General features: G+C 42.5%; 2 protein-coding genes across 2 annotated transcripts in view; both read left to right on the top strand.

The window, feature by feature from the left end:
• magi3a (membrane associated guanylate kinase, WW and PDZ domain containing 3a) overlaps positions 1-16,421 on the top strand; it is a 122,507-nt gene extending 106,086 nt beyond the window's left edge. Inside the window, exons 10-21 of the mRNA XM_080469128.1 lie at positions 503-1,129; positions 3,549-3,580; positions 4,132-4,423; positions 5,525-5,619; positions 5,888-6,080; positions 8,026-8,241; positions 9,379-9,564; positions 9,681-9,774; positions 12,133-12,202; positions 12,393-12,530; positions 12,996-13,134; positions 14,893-16,421. Coding sequence (XP_080325254.1) covers positions 503-1,129; positions 3,549-3,580; positions 4,132-4,423; positions 5,525-5,619; positions 5,888-6,080; positions 8,026-8,241; positions 9,379-9,564; positions 9,681-9,774; positions 12,133-12,202; positions 12,393-12,530; positions 12,996-13,134; positions 14,893-15,896 — 3,086 coding nt within the window. The 3' untranslated portion in view covers positions 15,897-16,421. The remainder of the gene's footprint in view (positions 1-502; positions 1,130-3,548; positions 3,581-4,131; positions 4,424-5,524; positions 5,620-5,887; positions 6,081-8,025; positions 8,242-9,378; positions 9,565-9,680; positions 9,775-12,132; positions 12,203-12,392; positions 12,531-12,995; positions 13,135-14,892) is intronic.
• Positions 16,422-19,204: 2,783 nt separating this feature from the next.
• On the top strand, positions 19,205-26,420 carry rsbn1 (round spermatid basic protein 1). The gene is made up of 7 exons (XM_080469317.1): positions 19,205-19,835; positions 20,879-21,549; positions 23,782-23,919; positions 24,260-24,402; positions 24,537-24,704; positions 24,819-24,927; positions 25,605-26,420. The coding sequence occupies exons 1-7, from the start codon at positions 19,235-19,237 to the stop codon at positions 26,292-26,294; spliced, it is 2,520 nt and encodes an 839-aa protein (XP_080325443.1). The 5' UTR covers positions 19,205-19,234; the 3' UTR covers positions 26,295-26,420.
• Positions 26,421-27,494: the final 1,074 nt, after the last annotated feature.

The raw sequence follows: 27,494 nt of genomic DNA, 5'->3' as shown, positions 1-27,494 counted from the left end.
CTGAGGGAAAATGTATATATATGCCAATTTGGCAGTGATCCACAAATATACTATCAAACAATGTAAATGAGATAAGTAAACCTAAATTGACATTTTTTAATATATTGTCCCTATTGAGTTGTGAAAACCTGCAACATAAAAGAAAAATGGCGATCTACTGATGTTATTGGGTTGGGTATGACTCAAGTGGCAAAGCTGGTCATCCTCTACTCTTTAGGTTGGTGGTCCGATCCCACATCTTTCCCTGTCCACGTGTGGAAGTGTCCTTTGACAAGATACTGAACTAAATTGCTCTGATTGGACGAGAAGCTGCCACTACTGTTGTGTCAATGTCGCTAACACTGTTCTTAGACTGCAGAAATTGTGAAAAAGCATGTCAAGTCCATTCACAATTCAATGCTTCAACAGCTCCACATGTAGCAGCTAAATATAGTATAATGGATCACTTCAACATTTCCACTCTGTCCTTATCAAGTGGTTTCAAATCTAATTTGCCTTTCAGGTGACGTGATTGTGGATATCAACGGCGCATGTGTGCTGGGGAAGACTCACGCTGACGTTGTCCAGATGTTCCAATCCATCCCAGTCAACCAGTATGTGGACCTGGTCCTGTGCCGCGGCTACCCGCTCCCCGAAGACTCCAGCAGCAGTGAGGAGGCATCAGGCGGTCTTTGCACTTCCAAGGACACTTCCCCCTCGCCCTCTACTTCCACGCCACAAGACCCCCATTACGTAGTCCCGGACGGCGGGACCCTTTCCCGGCAGACGGCTTCAGTGCCGCCTATGACCAACGGAGGACGCCACCACCACCATTCTCATTCCCACCAGCACCACCACCACCACTCCCACAACCAGGAAGCGCCTGAATCCACTCTCCTGCAGCCAGAGTTGGTGAGCGTGCCCTTGATGAAAGGCCCCGGGGGTTTTGGCTTTGCTATTGCAGATTGCCCCTTGGGGCAAAAAGTGAAGATGATCCTGGATGCCCAGTGGTGCCGCGGCTTGTTGAAGGGCGACGTGATCAAGGAGATCAACAGACAGAACGTCCAAACGCTGACCCACTCGCAAGTGGTGGACATCCTCAAAGACTTACCCGTGGGCAGTGAAGTCAACGTTCTGGTGCTTCGAGGAGGTGAGTCAGTAGAAAAACAAAATAGTTCACACTGCTGAGAGTGTGCACTGTTCCTGTAGATAAACTGGCAACAGTGAAATCATCTTTCTAAGTTGCAGCGCGGCCACTGTGACATCTCTGTTGTTAAATCGCTGCGGTCTATTTTAATCTTTTTGGGTTGCTGTTCAAACAACAAACAGGTGTTAGTGCCCGGAGATACTGTGGTGGTTTAGTCCCACGCATCTAAAATCATTTTAATCCCCACACGGCTTTGTGTCACCTGTTGTCGCTCTCTGTTTCAGTTTTGCTCGTCGTAAAGCCATAAGTCAAACAACAGACCCCGTATCGCCAGTTTTCTTTCCTCCAGGAGAAAGTGACACACAGCCACGTTGTTTGATCACTCTTAACAGCTGTAAAAGAGCCGATATGTGAATGTAGCATGCATAGTGTTGTAATTCATAAATGACAGGATGGACTGTGGTGTTCTGGAAGCGTTTCTCGGACACACGGACTCTCCCAGTGTTAAATAAAGCAATTTCACGCTCCGGCCCCCAGCAACTCTGCATCATTCGCCATGCATCTTCCCAAACAGGGAGGAAGTCGTGCTTAGTCACATGGCGAGCTGTGCTGGGAAGGTGTAAAGAGGTGGCAGTTTTGGTGATTCACTCTGCCTAGAGAGAAAGCACAAGGAGGGGTTGCAGTAGAGGCAGCGGCATGGTGGATAATCATTGCCTTTCTTCTTACTACATGCTTTCCCAGATTTGTTCCTTTTTTGCCTTCGCTGCAGTGCAATCGCCGAGATTTGAGAGATCAGTGTTGCTCCCCACATATCAGATGTGCTCAGCTGGGTTGTGCTCTGAGCTCCAGGGGCTTGTTGAGTGAACATACGAGTGTGTGTGTGTGTTAGCATGCATGTGTGCTGCCAACTTCATATGCATTTTTTAATGGCATATGTGCATATGTTGGCTTGTTGTTGTCTTTCTTTTTTTTTTTTTAAAAGAGCAAGAGATCACAGCTTTCCAGGACTAAAAGGAGCAACGCTGCAGGGCTTCCCTGAGGTCGCCTATAAACTGGGATTAGGTTGGGCTTTACTCCCAGCCAGTGGCTAGAACTCCCCTCTGATGACAGCCGCAGAGAGAAATGAAACAGGAAATTATTTGGCCCTGCTCCCTGCGTTGGATTTCGATGTGAAAATGAGACGAAGTTCCTTTCCCCATAGGACACACACACTACACTCGGTTTAAAATATGATAGTCATGGGCTGTCAATAGGGAAATACTCTCAGAAAATTAATCATATTATTAACTTTAGAAAAATAACAATGAAACGCTTTTTTTTAAGTGGTTATGAGACACTTAGAGCAATACTTGGAAATTGAAAATTTCAGTCTCAGAGTGATGGTGTAAATGATGTGCCATTCCTTTGGATTATTATGAGTTAATAAGCATCAAACTGACAAGAATCTGATAAATGTTTACCATACCCCGTCCAGAAAACCCCCCAAAATGAATAATGTATTCTATGGATTTATGTAAATGTATGTTGACACATGATTGAATACTGTCATTTTTCTAAATAATGTAATATATGAAAAAAAGTAACTCCAATAAGACCCATATTGTTAAAAATCACTTGCCACAGTTTCTTGGGCACAGGGCATTGCATAGTTTTGTCTATATTTTATTGTCTTTATTCTCACTTTCTGTTTTATTCTAATTGTCATAATTGAACGCATGAATTTACTGAGAGGAAGAAATGCTTCACCCAAACAAGTGCAAAACATTAGAGCATCACTTTTCTCAGTGTTTGGCATGTGTTTTTTCAAAAATGTATTAATTTACTTTCAACGTTTTTGAAGAAACAGGAAGAAATGAAGACTTTACCAAATATGGTCACTCTCCTGATAAAAGATTTAAAGCATCATTTTAGTTCATTTGCTGCATTTTAAAATAAGATAAGCTCCAGAGTAGTGTTTAAACACTCTCTCTCTCTCTCGCTCTCTCTCTCGCTCTCGCTCTCATATCCATAATGTAGCAAACAGCTGGCAGGTTTATCCCAGTGGAGTGCAGGTTTTCCCATGGCTTATGGTCATTTCAGTGTCACCCATCCTGCATTTACACGTTAAAAAAATGGTGCTACTGTACTTGAAACTACTGCCCCCTACTGGTAGAATTACACTCTGACTGACTTTGAGAGAAAAGCAGGACAAGGTATAAAAAAATAAAAATAAAAAAAAATGTTACAATCCTCTTTCTAAGTGACTAAGTAGAGAAGAACGTGCCAAGTCCACATAAGAGGCGGGAGTGGAACTAGTTCTAACTCTGAAGGTCACCACAGGGAAGGAAAACACAAAGTACGTTCGTGTGTATGATATCAAATTAATGTTTCTGTCTTCCCAGTGATCTGACTTTACTCTGCTCTTCTGCCTCTCTGCTCACAGGCCAGACTTCTCCTGTCAAATCACTGAAACCTGTAAGTTGAGAATATTATTATTATTTTTTTATTTCCAGTGTATTTGTATGGTGACGTAAACAGCATGTACTGCTTCTGAATTATTGAACACGAAGGTTTTAACTTTTGGCTCCATTATTCAGAGAGCCCACATTAACCAGGCTGTTATTTCTGGAACTGCATGTGGGTAAATATGCTGGCTCCTGGCAAACAGCAACTTAACATCCCTCAGCGAATGGGTGTTTAAGATGATATGCCATGTTCAACAGCTTGTTTTCGTGCTGCTCCTCCATGCTGCACTCCTAAAATAGCGGGGAGCTGAGGCAGCAACAGGATTACTCATCCTGTTTCAATGGCTGAAGACGTTCATTGTATATGGATGCACTAGTTAAAAATTACAGCAAAAGTCTTCTAATACCAGCTCTAATGATGAATAAGAAATGAGTGTGAATTTATTATCAGCAAGTAAAAAAAAAGAAGATTGTTTTGTGTGAGTCTTACTTATTATGAGCATCTTTCTGAGGTCATAACTGATCTTGTGGCTTGTCACTACTCTGACGTCTGTATTGCAGTGCACAGCTCCCATGTCGCATGCTGTGTCCCAGCCAACTCCGCACCAAGCACCTCATCCTGTTCCCCAGCAAGTGTCCCACCCGTCCTCTCAGCCCATAATACAGCAGCAGCAGCAGCAGCAGCAACAACAACAACACCGACAGGAGATGATCAACAGCACAGAGACCCTCAGTCAGCCAGAGGTGCCCCACAACCCGCTTCCTTTCGGCAACAACACTCTGCGTTCGTCTTCACCCAAACCAGATGCATCGGAGCTCTACCTCAAGTCCCGGGCCATGTTGGAAAGCAAGCGTAAGTCCACACAACTAGAAAGTAAAGAAGAAGTTAAAAAATATATACATTTTTTTTTTAAACAATAGAATTGTGTCTGCAAACATGTCTGATTAAAACTTATCTTTCTAACAAGGGGAAATAGTGATGCTTCTTACAAGTTACTCAAACCTCAAGACATACTGATGTTAAACTCACAAGAGACTGAATGAATCCTAACATCCTAAAAGCAATGGCCAGCTTTAAAAACCATCCAGACGATGAATTTTAAATGAAACATGAACCATTCCTCACTGGAAAACATATATAATTCACTTCCTTCAGCTCTATATGTTGAATCAAGTACCAGAGCTTTATCTTTGGGAACGATATCCGAGTCGAAGCAGCTCAAGATGGATTGTGTGTGTAATGTTGTGATGTTTTAGTCATGATTTATGTCTTTTTGAAACGTGAAGCTGTTCAGAGCCTCTGTGTTGTTTCACATGCCAAATGAACATATAAGCAATGCATTTGATGGTTTATGTCCAGTGTTGGTAATGTCAGTTTATAAAGTAACTGGAATTTTCTGAACACGGTGGTAAAGCTTCAGAGTTGCTTTTTTTTTTGTTCTACTTAGTGAGTCAACTCTTTTATTACACACAGTCCAGAGGCTTCAGTGGGGGTTGTTACTTTTGTCATTGTGGACCAAAAACTACACTATTCTGTATTGTTAATTGATCTGTGTGTTAGCATTAGATTTAGCGCTACCGGAACCTGTTGCCTCCTGTTGTTGTTTCACTAAACGCCCGTTTCCCTCGTCAATTCTAAACTAACACAACCCTGCCAGAGAGTAACATAAAAAGTGTCCGGGACATTAGCTTGTATCCACAGAAGCGGTGATGAATTCACAGCCCTAAATAAACTTTATATGAGTTCTTCTCATTGTCATTAGTTCAAGAATTTTCTTTCAATAAATACCAACTTACAGATCCACACTGTGCTGACAGCTCAGCTAATGTGTCACAGCAACTCGACAATAATACAAAAATACAGATAATACACATCTTACTTTACCACTATGTTTAAAAAAAAAAAAAAGAAGAAAAAATCAGGTAAAAAGTTTGTTTTTTATCCTGTTTACAGCTCCTAATACAAAGGACCTGGATGTGTACATCAAAAGAAACCAGGAGTCAGGATTTGGCTTCAGAGTGCTTGGAGGCGAGGGACCAGATCAGCCGGTAAGCAGCAGCCCTGCGCATCCAGAGTTCACCCTCAGGTGCTACAGATCAGCAGCTCGACACCAAATTTGAGGTGCTTAGATGATAATTGAATGCTTTAGGATGACAAGGAGTTAGGTTTCAAAACAGATCCGGCAAATCTCAGTGCGTTTTCACATGAGAGTCCTCGGAGGGGGATTTGTGTGGTCTATCTACCATAATTCCACCCGATCTACATGCTCAGTCTGGCTCAGATCAGCGACTCTCCCACACCCGCTTGCTTCCACAGGTGTACATTGGTGCCATCGTGCCACTCGGTGCAGCTGAGAAGGACGGACGCTTGCGGGCAGGGGATGAGCTGCTTTGTATAGACGGCGTGCCGGTGAAGGGCAAATCCCACAAACAAGTGCTGGAGCTGATGACCAATGCCGCCCGCAATGGCCAAGTGATGCTGACCGTCCGACGGAAACTCTCACACACAGGTAGGCTCTGCGTTTTGACTAATCAGCTTTGCGTTCCTCTGAGGGCAGTCGAAGCATTTCTTGCTTACTCTTCTGCTTTAGATCAGTATGCTGGAGGAGATTCTCTGAGCAAACACTTTGATCTGGGATTTTTCCACTAATCCTTTAAATTTGTTCTGGATGACTTTCCTTGCTGAAAATCTGAATAAATGAAGTTCACCGAAAAAAAAAGAAAAGCCTTATATACCACCATTTTCCTGGAGAGAAAAGTAGAGTTATTTTATTTTAATCGCAGTAGAGGCAATGACAGTTTTCATCTCAAACCGAAACAGGAAGAAAAGGGAAAATGGAAAAATAAGACCGCTTGCTCTGTTTATCTGTCAAGGCTGACTGGAGCCGCGTGTGAAGGGCAGTAAAGATTATATCAGCTGGTAGCAATGATTTACAATGGAGAGGGGGAAAATGAAATACTATACCAAGTTTTCTTTCTGTACAGTACATGATGCCACTGCATTTGAGCCGGTTTACCCTCGCAAATAGGTACACCACGAATAGTACGAGCACTTTTAGAAATTACTTTGGATTTGATGCATTGCAACAACAGCTTTGATCGCATTGTAGACATTCAGCATCAATCATGTAAGCGGTTTTTATTTCAAAGCAGGGGGTTGAGAAAGAGATTACCTCATGCAGGCTTATAAAACAGAGACTCAGCAAAACAAGCACACAATGGAGGGCGATTGAGGTAGATCCGCTTGTCGTGTGAATTACAAACCGTGAAAGGCTTTTTATATCAAGTGTAGATCTGAGAAGTCTTTTTGTGCAATGGAGCGTTTTTTCATGCTGCCTAACGTAAACACTGCAAAAAATGCTGTCTTATTGAAGTCACTGTTTTTCTGGTGTATTTATAGGAAGGTCTGAACAGGAACACACTTAGATTCCATTTCAGTCCATCTGTCCTCGGCAACTGACAAGCCACCAGTCCATCAGGACAGGGCAAACACAGAGGCACATTCACACCCACAATCAAATCCCATGGCCGCACAGGAAAAACATGCAAACTCCACACAGAAAAGGCTAGAGTGCCAACCACTACTCTGTCGTGTCGGCATCAGATTTCAGTTTACCTTCTGTAAATCATATAGCACTGATTTAAACAAGGGAAATACAACAAGGTCGGTAAATGTTTGGACATAGACACAATTTTCAACATTTTACTCACAAAGGGCGCGAAGGAAAAACCCTCCCAAGAACCAGAGACCGCAGCAACAAAAGCCTGAAAGATGACAGCAACAAAAACAACAATAAACGTCACCTTCAAAAAAAAGGCAATAAAAAAAGCATTCAAGAAAATTAAAAATACAATATTCAAATAACAGGAAAAAGACTAAACTGTAATAAACTGTCTCTAATAAACAGAGTCAATAACAGAGTGACAAACTATGATTTTTGTTTTGATTTTAACTTTTGGATATGTCATATGGCAACATTATGCAAACCATCCAAATGCTGTGTACTTATTCTTATGCAGTTCAGCAAGAAATTCATATAATATCACATAACTTGGATCAATGGATTACTGGATTTAAAAATGATGATTGAATTTGTGTTCATATTATTTGTCCACCTACTTTTGGTGTTTTTAAAAAGGCTGCGGGAACGCATGATCTGTAAGTCCACACTTGAACGTCTTGATTGTTTCATTTAATTTCTGATCCATTCCAGTGAAACTACAGTATAATGTTGTATAATGTTGAGTATAATGTTGAGCTTGTCATTGTTGAATTACTTATGGCGCCGACTGACGAAAGTAACTGGAGGTTTGCCGGTTACTGGAGGTTTCCACAATCAAGTGGATTGAATTATCTGTTGTTCGTGGAGTTTCAATTGTGACTGTCTGTAACTAGTTGTAGTTAGTCCAACTTTGCTATTTGTCTCAATGTTTCTGTTCATTGTGGTTTGTTAGACGACAGCGGAGAGGAGGACAGCGGCCAGCTGCCCCAGCAGGTCGCATCTGCTATGGTCAACAGCTCTCCCAAAACGCCCCGCGGCGAAGTGCCCAACGCTGTCCAGCCCACGCAGGCCTCTCGACCGGAGTGCTTTGATGTCACTCTGCACCGCAAAGACAACGAGGGCTTCGGTTTTGTCATCCTCACATCAAAGAACAAGCCCCCACCTGGAGGTGAGAAATAAATAGAAAAATCTTACTGTTTTTCAATTTTCAGAAAATGAATGAATTTGAAATAAGAAGCAAGATGTCGCTGAATGTCTCAACACAGGGAGACCGTACAAGACTTTCATTTCTTTTATGTCAAACTGTTGTTCATTAAACATGAAAAAATGTGAGCAATCAGATCATTTAATTGTCATATGACTAGAAAATAAGGATTTGTATGGATTTCATGCCTGTCCAAAAGTAGGAAATGTGTGTGTACTTCTGAGCCTTTTGCCACGATAACGTGGATAGAACCACATTTTCTGGTGATTCTTCATTATTACTGTAACATTTTGGACTGGACTGAGCAGCTCATCATTGGTGAATCTTTTCTGTGATTGGACTGAGCTGTACTCCAGAGGTCCCAGAGGCTATTTTAATGACTACATGGGCACAAAGCTCTTATCTCTCTTCTTTCTGGTAGCATTTGAAATTTTGAGATATCCTAAATGGTCTGTGGGTTTGAGAAGTAGAGCCCATCAGCAGTGACGGTATAGAAAATATAAGGGTAAAGCTGGTATTATCATTACTCTTATTAAAGTGATTATTCACTTGAAAAAGTAATGCAATTATGAATTATTCATTTTATTGAGCTACAGTTCACAGCCGGCGAGTAAGAGAGAGGGAAAGCGCCTAATGTCAACTGATTCTGAGGGCTCATCGTGTTGTTTTACCAGAGCTGGGGTTTATTTGTGAAAACCACACCAAGTCGGTACAAGAAACTAATTAGGTTTGCACCTTTACGAGAAGCTTTAGAGTAATAAAAGAAATGATAAATTAACAAGTGATTTAATATATTCACATCTTCTGGACATGTTTGTTAATTTTTTTGCGAGCAGGGAAACGTGTGAACGGCTGTTCGGTGGCGTATAAGTAAACTTCTTTCAGATTGTTTGTAAGGTTATGTTTGAAATGCTGAGTTCTTTTAACGCATCTTGACCAGCAGATAAGATAAATTCTATTTATCAAACTGTTGCCACCGTTTGAGAGGAATAAAAAAAAAAAACAGTCATGGGTACACACTGTAAGAGTGACTCATTTACTGTGGCGGATGTAATCAAATGTGCATTCAAATATTCGCATTGTTTACTTATTTTCTTACAGTTATACCTCACAAAATTGGCCGTATCATTGAAGGCAGCCCTACAGATCGTATAGGTCAGATGAAAGTGGGAGATCGTATCTCTGCTGTGAATGGCCTGTCCATCATGGAGCTATCGCACAACGACATCGTTCAGCTCATCAAGGACGCCGGCAACTCGGTCACGCTCACTGTTGTGCCTGAGGATGGTAAGTTGGTGTGGATAAAGCCTTTGCCTCTATGAGAGGGATTTCTTGTGAGGGTGTCAAAAATATTCACTGCAGAGCCGATAACGGGAATGTTGATTCGCTTGGTGTTTGTACAGACAGCGCTCCTCCGTCTGGAACAAATTCAGCCAAGCAGAGCCCCTCAGCACAGCACAGAGCTGTGGGCCAACAGCCTCCCAGCTATTCAGACAGGTACTCCAAGGCACACTCGCGCTCCCATACGTGCACCAGCATTCACACCCAGCCTACACATGTCCCACTCAAATCCCAGGTCCACTGGAGACGGTCTAAAACAGGTTCTGTCACGTCAACCATAAATTAGCCTCAATCCCCTCAAAGCACCCCCGGCTTTGTGCTGCAATGTGGCCCATTAACGTCTCCCGTGGCCCGCACACTCCTTGTTATCAGAAAAGACAGAAAAATCCCCCCATGGTCACCCTTTGGATGGTGAAGTAAAGGAAAAGAGACAGATTAATAGGCAGTCTTGCTTCTGCTTTGATCTTTCCCTTTTTAACAAAATTACCTGTGTCAGACTTTCTAATGTATTGTTGCAGCTGCAATTCGCCGCCCTGGTTGTTTTGACCTCACCCACTCAGCTTCGGTGCCTGCGAGCATGCATTCCCACTTTAGTGCAGTTGGCCCTCTGTCCATTCTTGAGCTGCACGCTTCTTCCTCCCTTGTTTAGTCGCTAACGCATGCCTTGGGTTCAGCTCAGGCTCAGATATGAGCCGAGGCTGTCGGCAGCGTGAAGTGTGTAACTTCTTTTCAATGCTGGAGCTGCTAAGGATTCCTCGGATGGTGTGTCAGCACTGCTAAGTTTCCCACAAAGGCATTGTAATGAGCTCTGGGAAGCATTAAAGTATATCCCTGTTATCTGTCGCTGGAATGTAAAAGCGACATGGCTCTTTGAAGGATTTATGTGTGTGTGTGTGTGTGTGTGTGTGTGTGTGTGTGTGTGTGTGTGTGTGTGTGTGTGTGTGTGTGTGTGTGTGTGTGTGTGTGTGTGTGTGTGTGTGTGTGTGTGTGTGTGTGTGTGTGTGTGTGTGTGTGTGTGTGTGTGTGTGTGTGTGTGTGTGTGTGTGTGTGTGTGTGTGTGTGTGTGTGTGTGTGTGTGTGTGTGTGTGTGTGTGTGTGTGTGTGTGTGTGTCCATGCTGCTGTAATGAGGGAGTGGTGAAGCAGTGGCCAAAGCAAAAAAGCAAGATGTTTTTTTATTCCTATTCTATACTTTTTGTTTCAACAGTAGAGAGTACTATTCCTTTTGTTTATAATACAAGCACACATTGCAGCTCTGCAAGATAGGAAATCAACAACATCGTCCTAGGACCTGGCGTCCACAAATGTGGCCATCATTTTAGGTTGTGTAGACCAGAATAATTAATTAATTCACACAGCGCTACTGTACTGTAACTATTTTCAAATTCTACTCATGCAACATAAAACATAATATTGTTTCTAAGGATATTCTCCTGTAATAAGGAGTATTTATACACTTCTCATTCAATTTATTGTTTTCTCATCTCACGAAAAGATTTGAAAACACACTTTGCCAGGTAGGGATATTTGATCAAATGTTCAACTTCATCCTGTTGGTAAACTTACTCTAAAAGGCAATAGAGATAATTAAAAATAAAAATGTACTTCTCTCTTCATCTGGTTAAATTATTTGAATAATCTGTTTATATATATATATATATATATATATATATATATATATATATATATATATATATATATATATATATATATATATATAGTCTGCAACAGTCTGGTTTTACACAAAATTTTATTATTTGCATTTATCTTTCTTATATCTCAAATAAATTCAGGTCTTATAATTTGTTGTTTCATAAAATAATTAGAAGCATTACCCTCTGCAAAATATTTAAAGGTCTAACCGCATGCTGAGGAAAGGGATCTCTCTAACCCAGAGCAGCCAAACTCATTTTAGTTCGGGGCCCCATTTAGCCAGATTTCATCTTGAAATAGTGCCATAATAAGGTCTTAATTTAAACTTTAAAGATTTTCTTGTTATGGTGCAGATTATACATTTTGAAAAGGTTTATATTTTTCCAAATCTGAACAATTAGTAACAAAAATGACTGCAATTTCGGCATAAAGCCAATTTTAATGACGCAAAATACAGTGAAATGTCCAAAAAGCATACTGCTGCATTTTGCAACCTTTTGCATGCATGCTTTTACAAATTCACCCTGGAAGCATAGCTTTGAGGTTACTGCAGGTTCGGTAGCAATACGTTCACGTTATGTCTATTATTAAGAAAAGCTGTGTTAAAAAAACCAATGCTTGCTTTGCAATTTTTACAATTTACAAACCTCCTAATAAACACAATATTATTTCCTAAGGCAACAGATTAGAGCACACCAGGTCAGGACAGTGATAATCCGAGAACAGGAAACACATGCAGATCTCACACCGAAAAAGCCACATCGGCCAGGAATCAAACAGTGGACTTCTAATTGTGGGACAAAAGTGCCAAACTTTACTCATGGTGTATGATAATGTTTTGTGTTTGCCATCTTCTCTGGTAGGAATAGTGACTCTGAGGTGAGGACCCTACCAAGAGAGATGGGAAATCTCATCGTCGCCGGTCCAAAGCAGGTGAGACCAAGACGAAATTTGTACTTTAAAATTTTTTCCCTGCGCCTTAGGTGTTACCCGATTTCGTCCCTTTTTTTTCAGAAATTATATCAGCTATGCAGAGGAATTTCAAAATTCATCTCCAGCCAGAGAATGAGTTGACATGAAGTGCCTCGGTAGATGAAACGTCTGTTCTTGTTTTTGACCTCAGGGATGCTTCGTGGTGGAGCTGGAGCGCAGCCAGCGGGGCTTCGGCTTCAGTCTGAGAGGAGGTAAAGAGTATAACATGGGCCTGTTTATCCTGCGCCTGGCTGAGGACGGGCCTGCTCTGAGAGACGGAAGGATACACGTGAGTCACGATTTGTCTCCTGTCAAGTTCAGCTTGTGGTTAGAGCTCCAATATGAGAATACTGCAATTGTTGTTACACTTGAGGTTTTGCACTAAAGCTTATTTAAATCATTCCGGTGAGCCTCCATTACACTTTGAACCAACAAATATTTTTTTACCATTTGACTCCCACTCTTTGAGCGCCTCTGAAGTAACATACACCATTTTTGGAATTTGGGAGGAAATCTGTGTACCCAGAGGAAAAAGTAGACAGGCTTGAGGGGAGACCATGCAAACTTTACACAGAAAGGCTTTGGCCTTGGAGGTCTTGTACTTGTGACATGATGGTGTTATCCACTACGCCACCATGAGGAAAAAAAAAAACTAAACAGAAAACAAATACATGTCTCTTTGACCTGACACTGCATTGTGTGGTCGAGTCTAATGCGCAAGGTTGATAAAAGATGGATTATGTCTGCCTTGCAGGTTGGAGATCAGATTGTGGAGATCAATGGCGAGGCCACGCAGGGCATCACACACACCCGAGCGATCGAGCTGATCCAGGCGGGGGGAAGTAAAGTTCATCTGCTTCTCCGACCTGGTCAGGGATTGGTCCCAGATCACAGTGAGTTCCCGCTGAGACCTGCATGCACATTACCGTTAAAGATTCTCATGTCAATCGTTGTTCTAGAGAAGCTTTTTGAATGGATATGCTCGATGGCAGGGAGCTGAGTTAATTCATTTCCATGCATGTGTTGCAAGCTTTTCTCTTGACCTTTCTCTCCTCTCATTCTATCTCGCTACTCAAAATTACTTGGTGTGCTGTTTATCTGCCTTGCCTTCTCTGTTCTTCTGCAAATGCACGGCTCTCTATTTCTACCTATTTATCTCTTCCTCCTATAGGTCTGAACTCTTCTTCCACCCTGTGCTTCTACATGAAACCAGAGCATCACTAAAGGCCTCACTGCTTTTCATGGTCTGTCCCTAATAACCTTGGTAAACCTTGTACCTCCTACTTTTTGCCTCTGACTTCTCCTTTCGAAGTGATCCATATCAGAGATTTAGGCCTTTTCTAGCCCTTACTTCATACCATAATCAATCTGAAATAGATCAGTTATTTGTGGCTCAGTAAACACTTGATGTTAATGAAGTAGACTTTTGTAGAGGGCTGAACTAAAGCAGTGAGTCCTCGAAGAACAAACAGACCTGCAGGAGCATTAGTAGGCTTTAAAGCTGAGGTGTTATTCTTTTAAGGGTATGACAAAGCCCCGGATGCCACTGAACACACACCTCATCCTGAGAGTGAACGATAGTGGCGACATGGAGAAACGTCCTTAAACGGATATTGATCAGACCAGTGGTAAAAGGATCTGTGTGCTTTCACTGGCATCAACCTCTCAATCCAAAGACCAAATTTAAATGATTTCTATGAGTTTTTATGCTCCTAGAAATCCAACGGCTCATTCTGGCTCCACTAAGTCCATCACTCCTCTTTTTCTCTCTATTTTGTTTTCTGCTGCATATATCTGCTCTTATGAACAGCTTCAAAAGTTTTTTATCAGTTCAGGGGGGAGGGGGTTGAAATGTCCATGCACCTTTTCCTTAATGAGGATACTGTCACCTGATAATTATCAACCTTCATAGTAGATATTTAATGAAATCTAACAAATGGTTTGTGTTTATTATTGTAGTAAAATGACTTGTGCCTGTGTATCTGTACATATTGAATACTTGATGTAATGAGATTTGTTTACTCATACTTAGTTTGGAGCATACGAAGATGAATATGCGTATACGTAATTAGATTTGTACTTGCCCACAATAATTTGTATGTTTGCCTGAAAGGACCCGTAAATGTCTGTCCTCACCTTGACCACAGACGGGCCTTTCAGCAACACTTTTACAAGTGGACTTGGCTACTCTTCAACCCTGACAGAGATTAGTCTATAAAAAAGGGTTTTATTGCCCTCTTGGTAGACTTGCAGGCTCCCTTTTATCAAGCCAAGACACATTACATAATATACACACACAATTTGTTATATACATGTGCAAATGTTGTTGCACTTACGCAAATCTAAGTAGGCTCAAACACACGTCATTACTGACCCAGATAGCTCACATCACACAACATATATCAAGACACACACACACAAATAAAGAACTCACCAATTATTTTATTGCTATGAAACCCAAACAGTAGTTTCATTGCAGAACGAGAGCTCACTGGAAAACATGTTTCCACAATATGAAGATATAATGCTTCTCTTGCATGACAAGTTAACTTATTTGTTCACTTTTCTGGATGTTCAGTTTCTTTGAGTTTTTTACTACATTTTTTGCTCAGCTACATTTCTTGTTACTGTTGTCGCTGCTTGTTTCTCAGGTTCAAAGGACAAAGTAACCATTCCAACCTCAAGCTTCCCCAGATTCTCTGTATCTGACGGGCAGTCATCTCCGGCGTCTCCATCCTCTGTCTCCCTCTCTACCTCGGAGCTGTCTCCTTCTTCACCCAAAATATCAGCCCCCGACGAGTTCTCTGGAGGGGACACGAGGGTTTCTGGCTCACCAGGTGCTGGTCAAGATCATGGCAGGCAGGCTAACAGATCAAGAGGACAGCAGCTCTCTCATCACGGTCAGAAGCTCACCACGAGCCCGAGCAACCAGCCCAGTAAAACAAGCAGGGGTGACTCGAAGTCTGGGAGTCCCAGAAAGCCCAGCGATGGCTGGACGGAGCATGTAGAGCGCTCTCTAAGCCCCCGAAAAACATCTCGAGGCCACAGTGGGTCACTGGATGATGTGAATAAAGAGAAGAAAGCTCAAGGGCAGAGAGACTACCACTCCACAAGTCCGAGGAAGGGCTCCAGGAGGGAGCATGACCCTGCTGCGTCTTTGAGGAACCTGGAAGAGCCTCAGAGCCCCAGACGCCCAGCGGGCCAGCAGCCCAGCGCTGCCGCTCGAGAAGAGAAGGACTGGAGGTACAAGGAAGATGATCCAACTCACTGGCAAGAGAGAGGGCTGGCAGAGAGTGGGGACAAAAGCTGGGGATCTGGTGAGCGGCACATAAAGGGAAGAAGGGCTGAGCAAGAGGCATCTGTTCAAAAGTCCATCTCCCAGACATACAGGGACAGGGCGGGGTCGGATGCTGATAACGGCACGCTGAGCAAAAAGAGTGGAAAAGAGAGAAGCGATAAAGATTATCAAGAGAGCAAGTACCACGGGTCAGCTGAGGAGATGAATAGAAAGGATCCCAGAGGCTCAAGCAGTAGCATTCAGGACCCCAGTGTTAATGGGACCACCAAGAAGGCTCCCATCACCCCTGGCCCATGGAAAGTTCCCAGCTCGGCCAAGATCCAGTCCCACGTGGACACGGGCTACGCAGATATCTGAACACCTGGAACCTGCATCTATGAAGAGAAAGCTGAGCCTCTGAGAGATGGACACTCACCACGGAAGGACTTAAACTCCTGACATAGCAGATCACTGTGTAACCAGCAACATAGCTTCTCATTGCTTACGATAAATTTTTTTATTTTTTTTTTCACCCAGTTTGCCTCAGTCAGTTTGCATCAAGCTGCTGATGTCTGATCCGACACGTGTGCTCGTTTCCTAAACGAGCATTAGTAGTGTACAACACGGTGTGGACGCGTTTTGTGTGTAGCAGGTTCTGAGTGTGATTTCTGAAGTGACTGTGAAGTTCATCATGTGCCAATCAGAAGACTCCGGCTATAAAGAAGCTGATCCTAATTGCACTCACTGTGATACTCTATGTCGTTAATTGGATGAACTGCTTCCCATGTCTGCCCACCTTGATGAAGGATCTTGCGTTTTCTTGTCACTTGTGAGGTTTCGAAGGCGCATCCACGCAGCTTTTCCTTCCAGACGGGATTGATCCACTGTCTCAAATGGATGAAGAGAGGGATAAAAAAAATAGAGATGGGTGGGTTTTCTCCTGAAGTGAACGGAAACGTTGTCTTTGAAGTCATTTAACGTCTGTTTTCAGAGTTTTGAACCATGTGACTGTATTCATTGCGAAAACGTGAATCCCATCAGCTTATCACAGGGAAAGAAAACTGACCCTGGAGCTTTATATGCATCAACCATCAGACCAGATACTTGTGGTTATAGTTCTAATGTTTGTTATCTGTGTGTTGATAATAAAGCATAATGTAATTTATTGAAAACTTATATGTAAACAAAAGCAGTTAGTACACGTTATCCATGATAAGTCATTCAACTCGATGTGGACTTAAAGAAAGAAGTAGAACGTGTAGATAAGCATCGCCATCTAAGAATATCACTATAGAATCTGCACTCTATACATTCTGTTTCATGATTTGTAAAACAGTCCCGAAGGCTGACTCATAATGTTGACTGTTTGCAGCTCTGCATTTTAGGTCCTCCAGCTATATATATGTGTGTGTATACAAGCTGAATGGTAAGCCTATGTATTTTAGATATTGCTGTAGCATCAACTATACTTAATTGTATATTATTTAAAGAAGTGATCACAGATATAAAACACATAATATAAAAGGATTGATTTACAGATTGGAAGTGAGAACTCTGCCTTTGACCTATTTAAACCTCTATCAGATATATGTATTTTTATCATCATATGTAGGCACAAAAATGAATTATTTTCTTCATTCGAACCCCAAAAATCTATTTTTTAATTCTTGAATTAATGAAGAATATCACCCATGATGTAAGTAATATGATATTGATATTTTTGCTGAATAGTTTGTGTCATAAACCGAGCCAGACCCCCAAAGGATTCAGTTAATTTTCCACACTTAGGAGGGAGGAAAGCATGCTCATCTCGGCATGCTGCTCCTTAGTGGTTGCACATATGTCATAATGTGAAAATGGCTGCACTGCTTCTTTGGGAGTCTGCCTTGGAATTACTCTATGAAGTTGATCAGATTGAATCAAAGCAGGATTTAATTAATGTGTGTTTAAAAAATGTTTATTGGCATTGGTTGTGCTCTCTGAAGACAAGATGTAGCCTTGTTTTACTATTTCTACTGTGGAGTACAGCGACATCTAGTGGTTTATTCACTGATCTTCCCAAACAAGCTTGTACTTAAACGGCCTGCCTGTTGAAGGATGTAAAACATGCATCTGATCGATCTGTGACACCATTCAATAATTTATTGTCCACTTTATTGTTAATATGACGGGCTGCTGTATGATTTACTTTTCATGCCATTACCATGTATGATACTGTGGCCTTGCATTACTCCAACATTTATATATATATAATAATAAAAAAAAAACATATCTTTTAGTTTTTGACATCACCATGGTTGTAAATGTTTATAAATTGTACAGCACCTGTATAAATACTTGCCTTCATGCAGACAAACAAATCCTCTGTAAATCGTTTCATTATTTTTTTAAGGGAACTGAGAGGAAATGATATATATATAAATAAAAAATTAAAAAAATAGGTGAAAAAAAATAAGGTCATGGCATTCTGTTCATGCACTGATAAATAAAGGTTTACTGATTAAACATGAATAAGGCTTTTTGATTCTTTCTTTTTTTTTTTTTTCCTATTAGAGCACACTATGTACGTGATAGTCTTGAACTTGATTGTGATGGACCCACGTTTGAATCCCACTTGTTGCATGGCTTGTTACGATAGAGAGCAGCTTCAATAGACCAAGGGTGTCAAACGCAAGGCCAGCGGGCCTAAACCGACTGGCCAGAAGGTCCAATCCGGCCCACAGAATCACATAGTAAAGTAAAAAAAAGAATGCTGAGAAAATTTTAAAAAATTTGATTAAAATAAGTGCTTTCCCTAATCTTTATGCAGATTTGACAAATAATAGTAACAGGTGGGTAGTTTGTGAAGAAAATAAATAAATACAATAAAGTGAAGGTACTAGCCACAGAGAGAAGACATGTTTTTGCTGAAATTGCACACATTTATAAAAGTAATTGTCGACTCACACAATAAACCAATAGCATTAATTTAATTCCAGTCTCAGAGGTCTTGGATTAGCTAGCTGTTGGGATCCATAAGAAATCATAACTACTGTCATGCCAGTTAGTCTATCTTGAAATATCTGGAAAGTCTTTACATGTACTCTGCCACCGATATTTTCACAAATCACGTTTGAAGTATATTTGATTATTTCAATTCATCTCCATTCCCCAAAAAATATTCTGTCAATTCAAAAAATTTGACAAGTGTCAGCTACATTTAGTATTACATTGTGTAAATATCTTCAAGTACATGACTCTAATGAAACCTAAGCATTGCAGGAAAATGGGCAGAAAATAGTTACTGTATTTTAATTGGGGAAAGAGAAAAAGACAAGGAATGTAATGATATAATATATTAGATATGAAACATCAATATTAAATGACGTATTAATGTTATTCTGTATATAAAGGTATGTAAAAACGCATCTAAAAAAAAAGAAAAAAAACTGTTCGGCGTGACATTGCCCCTAGCGACAGGAATTCAACTAACCATTACGTCAACTGATAAGGTGCGTGCGTGCAAAGCCGCACGCGTTCAGTGCAAGCTGAACGTCAACTCCCATGTTGCCTTGCAACAGCTGTGAACCCCATTTCCCACAGTGCACGGCGTTCCGCGTGCGCACTGGCCTCCGAATATCGCTCGAAACTACAAACAGACGTCAAGAAAACTACAGACTGTCGCGCGCCTGCGCACTGAGAGCCCCGAGTCCTTTAAATGTACTGTACGTGCAAAGATGGCAGCGCAGGTCGACTTGCTCTGTGCGAAAGTAGAAGACAAAAACACGGCGAGGGACAGTTTTGACAGGTGCATCAAAGAGAAGAAAAAGAAGAAGAGGAGGGACCTGTCGCCGTCGGCTGACAAACGGGAAAAGTCAGTGAAAGACGCGAAGAAAGTGAAGCTCCATCACCATCATCATCATCACCACCACCACCACAACCAGCAACACGCTGAGCGGCGGACCCATCCGCAGCATCAGCCGCAGCAGAATGCCAAAGCCCACAACTTCACCTCGGATAAACATGTCCTGCACGTCCACCACCACCACAACAACCACCACCTCAGCAACGGCACCAAGAACAACTTGCAGGCGACTTTTCCCCTGGCCGCTTCCCGGACGAAGGCGCCCGAGCCGCCGCCGCCGCAGAAGAAGCAGCAGCAGCAGCCGGCGGCTCCCTCGCAGACACCTGCGCCCCTCACCGTCACGCCTCTCAAAGTGGTCAAGGCCAAGGACAAGGGATTTAAAGAAAAGCGTCGTGACAAGGAGGTCAAACTGAAGGTGAAGAAGGAGAACACAGAGGCGAATGTGAAACACGCCGAACTGAAGAAAAAGAAGGGTGAGTTCCAAGTGTTGTCTTGCTTTCTATGAGCCATAATGTTCAGCATCTAATGTCAACGTGACCCTAAAAGTGAAGGTGTGTTTTTCATGCTTCTTGGACTTGTGCCACACCAGAGTGGGAGTTGCTCCTCTAACCTAACACCAAGCAGCTTTCCTCTGTTTTAATAACATTTTTTTTTTTTATAGTTATTTAGGAACTGATAACAATCCCGTTGAACGCAGATGTTAGTGATTGTGTCTGTCTTTGTGTTTTCTCTCTGATGATCTGCCCAGTTTGATAAGGATCAGCTTTGGCTACTCATCCACCACGTGGGCTGATTTTGCAACACATGCTTGTTTGCCAGATGAGAGTTTATCCCACAGCAGTGTTTGACCAGGCAGGTGACCAGCTTGAGGCTGTTGTGACAGTAGCTGCTCCCAACACGCCAGTGTTTTTTTTTTTGTTTGTTTGTTAATTTTGTCCAGGCTGCAGCGCTTCAAAGCTTCACGATGACATAATTATTCATTTAATGCCTGTTGGGGCAGGATTGCATTGAAAACAAAGAGGATTGTGACCTCCAAGTATCAAGTAGTGCCCACTTCTGCTGTATCGGGGTCTATTGCTTTGCTACTCAGGTTTTCTGTTAGTATATTTGTTTATTCAGACTTCATTTATACAATCCAGAGTAAATATCACAAATTTAGAAAATCTGTCAAAGGTGGAACTCACATACTCATCCCATGCATGTTACTTATACATGTGGCAACGTTTCAAAGGTAATTAAGTAGGCTTTTTTGTCCAGACAAGATTAATTGCCAATAACTATTGTTCCAAAGAAAAAAAAAGAATGTAAGGCAGACAAATAAATTTACTTTCTGTGTTATATTTATATTTGGACATTTCCAAGGTCCTCCAGCAGTACTTATTGTTTCACCTCTAACACGTCTCTGAATTTCTTCACTCACAAGTGAAAACTGCCTGTATATCCTTGTGGTTTGCCAATGGGACATGAGGGGGTATGTGATCTCTTTCTTGACATTAAGTTGTCTGTCTGCTTGTAGAGCCAAGGCCCCACAATGGGAATGAAAAGTCGCTGACGCTGGAGGAATACATCCTGAGAAAGAAGAAGAAGAAAAAGAAGCATCACGAGGAGGAGTTGCCCAGTGCGAAAAAGGTGCGACACTGGCACAACAAATCAGTGCAGACCGTGTGCTCAGGTCCCGGAGCGGCTCTCGGGATGCCCGCTCGCTCCAGTCCTTCTCCCCCGGGCGACGCGAAGCACGAGAACAATCGCCCCGGCGGCAGGGAAACTGTCAACCACCAGCCACCCTACCTCCGCGCTCTCAAACTGGGTCACGTTCCCTTCCTGTCCCATCAAGATCATTACATCCGCAGCTCCTGCCTGCAGACCGGCACCCGGTATGGACGCTTCATTCACGAGGAGACGCAGGCCAATGGTGGAGGGTTGGTTCTGCATGCCTACGCCGACGAGTTGGCCTGTCTCAGTCCGGCTGAGATGGAGTGCTTTGCCCAGGAGTTTCTGGAGCTGGCCTTCGCTGAGGAGTCGAGGGGTGCGTCCTCCTACGCGCTGGCCGTGGTGCACAGTGCGGCGGCGTACCTGCCTGACTTCCTGGACTACTTTGCCTTCAACTTCCCCAACACGCCTGTCAAAATGGAGATACTGGGAAAGAAAGACATTGAGACGACGACTATTGCCAACTTCCACTCTCAGGTATGTGAAAAAAAGATGTCCCCTTGACCCTCATGATGCTTTGAGACAAAGTCTTGCACCTCTTCTGCGAACAAACCCACAACCCCGTTGTATCCTGAAAGAGGCAGACGTCAGTAAAAATCCTCAGGGAGACACGGGATTTGAAAAGGTTGACGACAGTTTTGTTACATTATTCGTACGTTTTTTTTTTATTTTCGATCATCTTGAATTTGGTTTCACAGTTTGTTGAAATAGTCGGACAACCCTTTGAAGTTTACTTGCTTCAGGTTCAAGGTTCAAGGTAACGTTATTGTCCTCGAGGGGAATCCCATTCACAGCCAGCAGTAAAAACAACATTTAAGTTAACAAATCAAAGTTTCATGGTGTATGAAAGACTGATAGTGGGAGAAATAAAGGGCTTTTTAAAGCGTTCGTCTCAACTGAGGACTGACGGATTGGCTGAACTTTCTTTCTGGATCGACTCTGTTGACTGTTGGCTTTGCTTAGTTAAACCTGCTATGTAAAATCAAAGAGAGATGTTTTGAGACCAATAAAGTTTAGGAAGAGAAAAGACTTGCATATTTCTTTTATTCTTTATTTTGAAATGTATTTACATTTTTTTCCTCTGTCAAATAAACCAATGTACGAATTCCTTCAAGTAGTACTGGAATTGTAAAGTAATATAAGCAGTTATTGACAACTCACCTGCAGCGTCCATCAGGGTTTGTGGCAAAAACTATGAGTACATATTCAGTCGAAAAGGATGTTTAGCAGTGAAATGGCAGCATCAAACATGCGAGTACACTTTTCTATATTAGTACTGTAAATTGTGAAAATGTAATTAAATGTGTTTGTATTATGCTGCAGCTTTTGTCCCGACCCCCCCCCCCCCCCCCCCCCCCCCCCGCTGTGACGAGGAAAGTTGTCAAACAAAACTTCAGTCTCCAGTGAAGTGCAGAGACAATCTTGTCCCTAATGGACCAAAAGAGAGAAACCGAAAAGTTTGCGCTGTCGTTTGCTTTGCACGTACATTGGCTTTTTTTAACAATGGATTACATATAACATTAAACTTAAGTTGCTCCCGATCATGTGCAAGGTTGTCACTGGGGCTGTACCACAAAGCTGTGGTTTCTGTCATATCCACTTGCGCAAAAAACAAAGTTTAAAAAAAAAAAGAAAAAAGGTAGAACATCGCTTTACATTCCGTCCAAAAGAAAAAGTACAATCATGTTCCTGTCATATACTTAAACTAACTAACTAAATGTTAAGTTGCCTGCAACACACGGCATTTAAATGGACTCTGTTCCCTTAACTTGACTTTTATGCGGCACACTAGAAATTCAGAAATCAAAAAGATCAAAAAAATAAAGCAATCGAAATCATGTTTAACCGTCTCTGTCTTCACTCTGGGAGAACCGGAGAAGTCGGCGTGCGTAATGAGGTCAGGCTCATGTTTACCTTCCAGCCGCTGCCTCTGTCCAAAGTGCAGCTGAATAGTTGTGGCGGTGCCAAGTTGTCCCCGGTGATATTGTGGGGGGGGGCTATAATGTCGTCGCTTCTTTTCCATGACGTTGCAGGCGTTTCGACTACTCCCACTGGCTCAGGAAGTTCTCACAGACTGTGTTATCTCAGTGTCGTATTTGAGCGAAGCTTTGAATTGATCACATGTTGTCGTTTTTGTTCACATATTAATGTTCATAGATTTATGGTCCGTATGTTTCAGCAGGAACCGCAGCTCTGGTTCTTCGTTAGTGCAGTTGAACACGTTTTCTTGCCGGCGTGTGTTTGTCGTAAAAGTCAATAAGTAAATGTACAACTAATTAGAGGATCCAGCGAGTTTTCTCCAGGTACTGCGGTTTCCTCGCACAGTATCCAGTTGGCGTTTTTTTTTTTTGAGCTGCTCATGTGGATGTGTGACCGTCTCTGTCGCTTTGAGGCTTTGCTCGCTGCCTCAAAGTAAAAAGGATCTTTGAAGCGTCATGTACCGCTGCCGTATATTATCTGTATACTCTACTAATCTCTTCATAATTGGGTTTGTATATTGTGTGTACATTTAGTGTAGTAATTGCATTTGTTTGCAGTTATCTTATTTTTGTACTTTTTTATCTTGTTACTCGGTCTTAAATTATTTACCCTGTATGTTCCTGTCGTTTGTTTTATTTTTCGTATTTTAATGTAATGTGATTACTGTTGCCACGTTTTAATATCATCATCATCATCATCACACTGAACTGTTGCTTGTCTCTGTCTCAGGTGAACCGGACCTACTGTTCAGGAACTTACCGAGCTGGACCCATGAGACAGATCAGCCTGGTGGGAGCTGTGGACGAAGAAGTGGGCGATTATTTCCCAGAGTTCCTTGACATGCTGGAGGAGTCACCGTTTCTCAAGGTGAGGAAGGGGATATATTGTCAGAAATTGAATCAGCATACAGGCGGCATTACAGGATAAGGAGAGGAGTGTAGTAAAGTATTGTGCTCTCTGTACCACAACAGGAGCCATGTGTACGGTTTCTGCTTTTTCATGCCACTCATGCACCCATTTAACTAGTCTAGTTATTTCAGTTCACCTGCCAACTCGGCCTAAAAAGACCCAAACTCTGCCAGAGGACGTAGCTCGAAATCTGGGGTTCACTGAGCAATCTGCCAGCCCGTCACATCTCGGGGTTTCTTATCGTTTTCTTTAAACATCGCGGCTCTGAAAACTGCTCTGTGTGCACACGCCACCACAGATGACTCTGCCCTGGGGAAGCCTCTCCAGCCTGAAGCTGGACTGCCGCTCCCAAAGCGACGACGGGCCCATCATGTGGGTGCGACCGGGAGAGCAAATGGTCCCCACCGCGGACATGCCCAAGTCTCCGTTCAAACGACGCAGGTACAATCTCTTAGGTTGAATATTGAACTACTGCGAACATTACTTATATTCCTTTTTGGGTTATATTACGTTTGTACCCCCCCCCCCCGGTGATGGTCGTGAGTTACAGCCCATCGTCTTGTTTGTCTGTCCAGGTCCATGAATGAGATCAAAAATCTGCACTACCTGCCGAGGGCCAGCGAGCCCAGAGAGGTTCTGTTTGAGGACCGGACCAAAGCTCACGCTGATCACGTGGGCCAGAGCTTCGACTGGCAGAGCACTGCTGCTGTGGGTGTACTGAAGGCGGTGCACTTTGGAGAATGGTGAATGACCCTTTGGCATAACCAAATGCTGACGATGGCACGTAAATAAGTGACTGGGGGGGGTTTGGAGAAAACTCTGCCTTTTTTTTAAATGACATTTTGAAATGTTCACAGGAACAACAGACCTCGCATCACCAAAGACGTAGTTTGCTTTGATGCCGGGGACTTCAACGAAGTTGTCCAGAGACTCCAGCTGGATCTGTACGAGCCTCCAGTGTCTCAGGTGAGAAGAGGTTTTTATACAAAACACATTTCTACATCGTTTCTTTGTGATTATGGAATGAATGTAAATAAAAAAAATGGATATTAAAAAGGTAGGATAAATATACTCTGTCGTAGTACTATAGTAGTATCTTATAGAACATATTTACATTGTTTAATATAACTCCAAAGAGACATATGCACACACACACCCAACGTAGATATTGCGATTGGAAGTCTATGTTTACACCAGTTTATTCATATTGTAATTTAACTTTTATCAGTTTTATAAATAGAAGTTTAGATAAAAAAAAAATTGTCTTCAGAAATAATTTTTTTTTTTTTAAATGTTTAAGAATAAACTGATTTGACTTTATAAAAAAACAGTATACATTTCATTTAAAACCTTTTATTTTGGATGGATACTTATTGTTAACTGGTAGTCTTGGCATGAAGCTGTTATTATTAGAACTTGGTCACTCTTCAGTTTCACTGTAACTCTGAACCCCAGAGGTTAAACCGAAGAAAGAGCCGGTTCAGACTGTAAGGACGAGAAACTGCAGATGTTTGGATGTGAGAAGTCAAAGAAAAATAAATACTCTGTACTTCACTTCAGTCCTCTCCATCTTTTTGAAAACAAAATGTAATTGACTTAATGGTCCAATATAAACGAATGAAGCCCCGTGTGGTTTTGTGCAGTGTGTCCAGTGGGTGGATGACGCCAAGCTTAACCAGCTGAGGAGGGAGGGCATTCGCTACGTCCGAGTCCAACTTTGTGACGACGACATTTACTTCATCCCGAGAAACGTCATCCACCAGTTCAAGACCGTGTCTGCGGTCTGCAGCCTGGCCTGGCACATCCGCCTCAGGCAGTACCACTCGGGAGACGCGGACAAGAAGGACGAGCAGCGGCCCGCCTCCGGCCGGGTCTCTTTCTCCTCCCCCGCCCGGCCCGACACCACCGTGACCCCGTGCGCCAGGCCGCACAGCAACGGCGTCCGCGGAGGCGTGGCCAAGACGGAGGAGCCCGAGTTCCAGAGGCCGGCGACGCCTTCCCGGGAGCGCCAGCCGGCCCCTCCGCAGCCCACCAAGTCTGCTCACCTCCCCTCAGCGTACCAGGGACGCCACCTTTTCTCGGCACCGGTTCACTCCGGGTGTTCGAGAGAAGCCTCGCTGCCCGCAGGTCACACCGCAGGTCACACCGCAGGTCACACCGCAGCTCACACCGCAGCTCACACCGCAGGTCACACCGCAGGTCACACCGCAGGTCACACCGCAGCTCACACCGCAGCGCACACCGCAGGTCACACCGCAGCTCACACCGCAGCTCACACCGCAGCGCACACCGCAGCTCACACCGCAGCTCACACCGCAGACTTCCCTGAATGACCCTTTTCCCCCCTCCGTCCCCAGGACCTCTCATTCTGAGGAGAGGAGGTGTGGGAAAAGTACAAAAACTGCCATCCGTGTCAATCAGGAAGCCTTTACACGTGAAATATTCTTCAACCCTTTTTTAAAAAAAATAAATAATAATAATTTAAGCACTCCTTATTTTCTTTCTTAGCCAAAGTAGATTTTTATAAAAAAAAAAAAAAAGACTGTACAAGGAATTTTGTTGTTTTGTGTTGGTCGCACTTAATACTGGATCTCTCTGCTTCTTCAAAAGCTGTGTCCCCTGTAAAGAAGCTTTTAAGTTGCTGCACTTACCGGAGTTGACTATTTCTTAATTTACTTTAAAGTTTTAGGCATTTTTTTTTTTTTGCCAAACTTAAATCAGCGAAGAGTTAAAAATCACAACTGTGGATGGGGAGCTTACCCTGAAAGCATGAAACTGACTATATATTGACTCACATATGTAGATTAACTTTGGGATATTTTGAGTTCTGTTTTGATTTGAAACATTGTCAGTTCTCTGAAAAGCACCAAGCAGATATTTACAACATGAGTCGAGCACTTTTGGACTTTTGACTGATCCCTCCCAACTTTAGCTCTTCTTTAGCTCGAAACTGAGCGAATAAGCGGATCTACACGTGCCTGGAGGATTTCTGTGAGCTCTTTGAGTTTTAGTGCAGACAGTTCTTTATTTAAACGCCACTTTATACTGGACTATTTTTTTTTTTTTTTTTTTTACTGTTGGTACTGTTTTTTGATATTTTATTTATTTTTCTTAAGACGGACCCTAACATATGAACACGGGTTTATATGCCGCAAATGAATATTTATTGATTATCAGATCGCCTCTGAATGAAGGAAATCTGCCTGCTGCAGTCGGCAATAAGAGTCTGATTATTTTCTCATTGTGGAGTGTTGTATATGTAAATATAACGTTGTTCAAGCTGGGGGAAAATGTGAACGCTGTCACTCATTCTTTATGTTGTTTAAATCCATTCATTCATACCTTTTCATGAGGTTTTGGAGAGGACTACTTACTTGGATGGATATCCACTGTCATTCTGTGGCACCAGGGAAGACTTTTGATTTTCTCAAATCCGAACGAGATCTCCTCAATTTTTTTTTTCTCCTCTAAAATACTTTTTGAGTTTTCAGTATTGACATTAGGAGTCGATTTGAAGATAAAGAAGCCTTCAC

The sequence above is a fragment of the Lipophrys pholis genome (assembly GCF_963383615.2).
Source record: "Lipophrys pholis genome assembly, chromosome: 8".
Lineage (NCBI taxonomy): Eukaryota > Metazoa > Chordata > Actinopteri > Blenniiformes > Blenniidae > Lipophrys > Lipophrys pholis.
The sequence above is the reverse complement of the archived record's forward strand: the minus strand, read 5'-3'. Positions and strand labels throughout refer to the sequence as shown.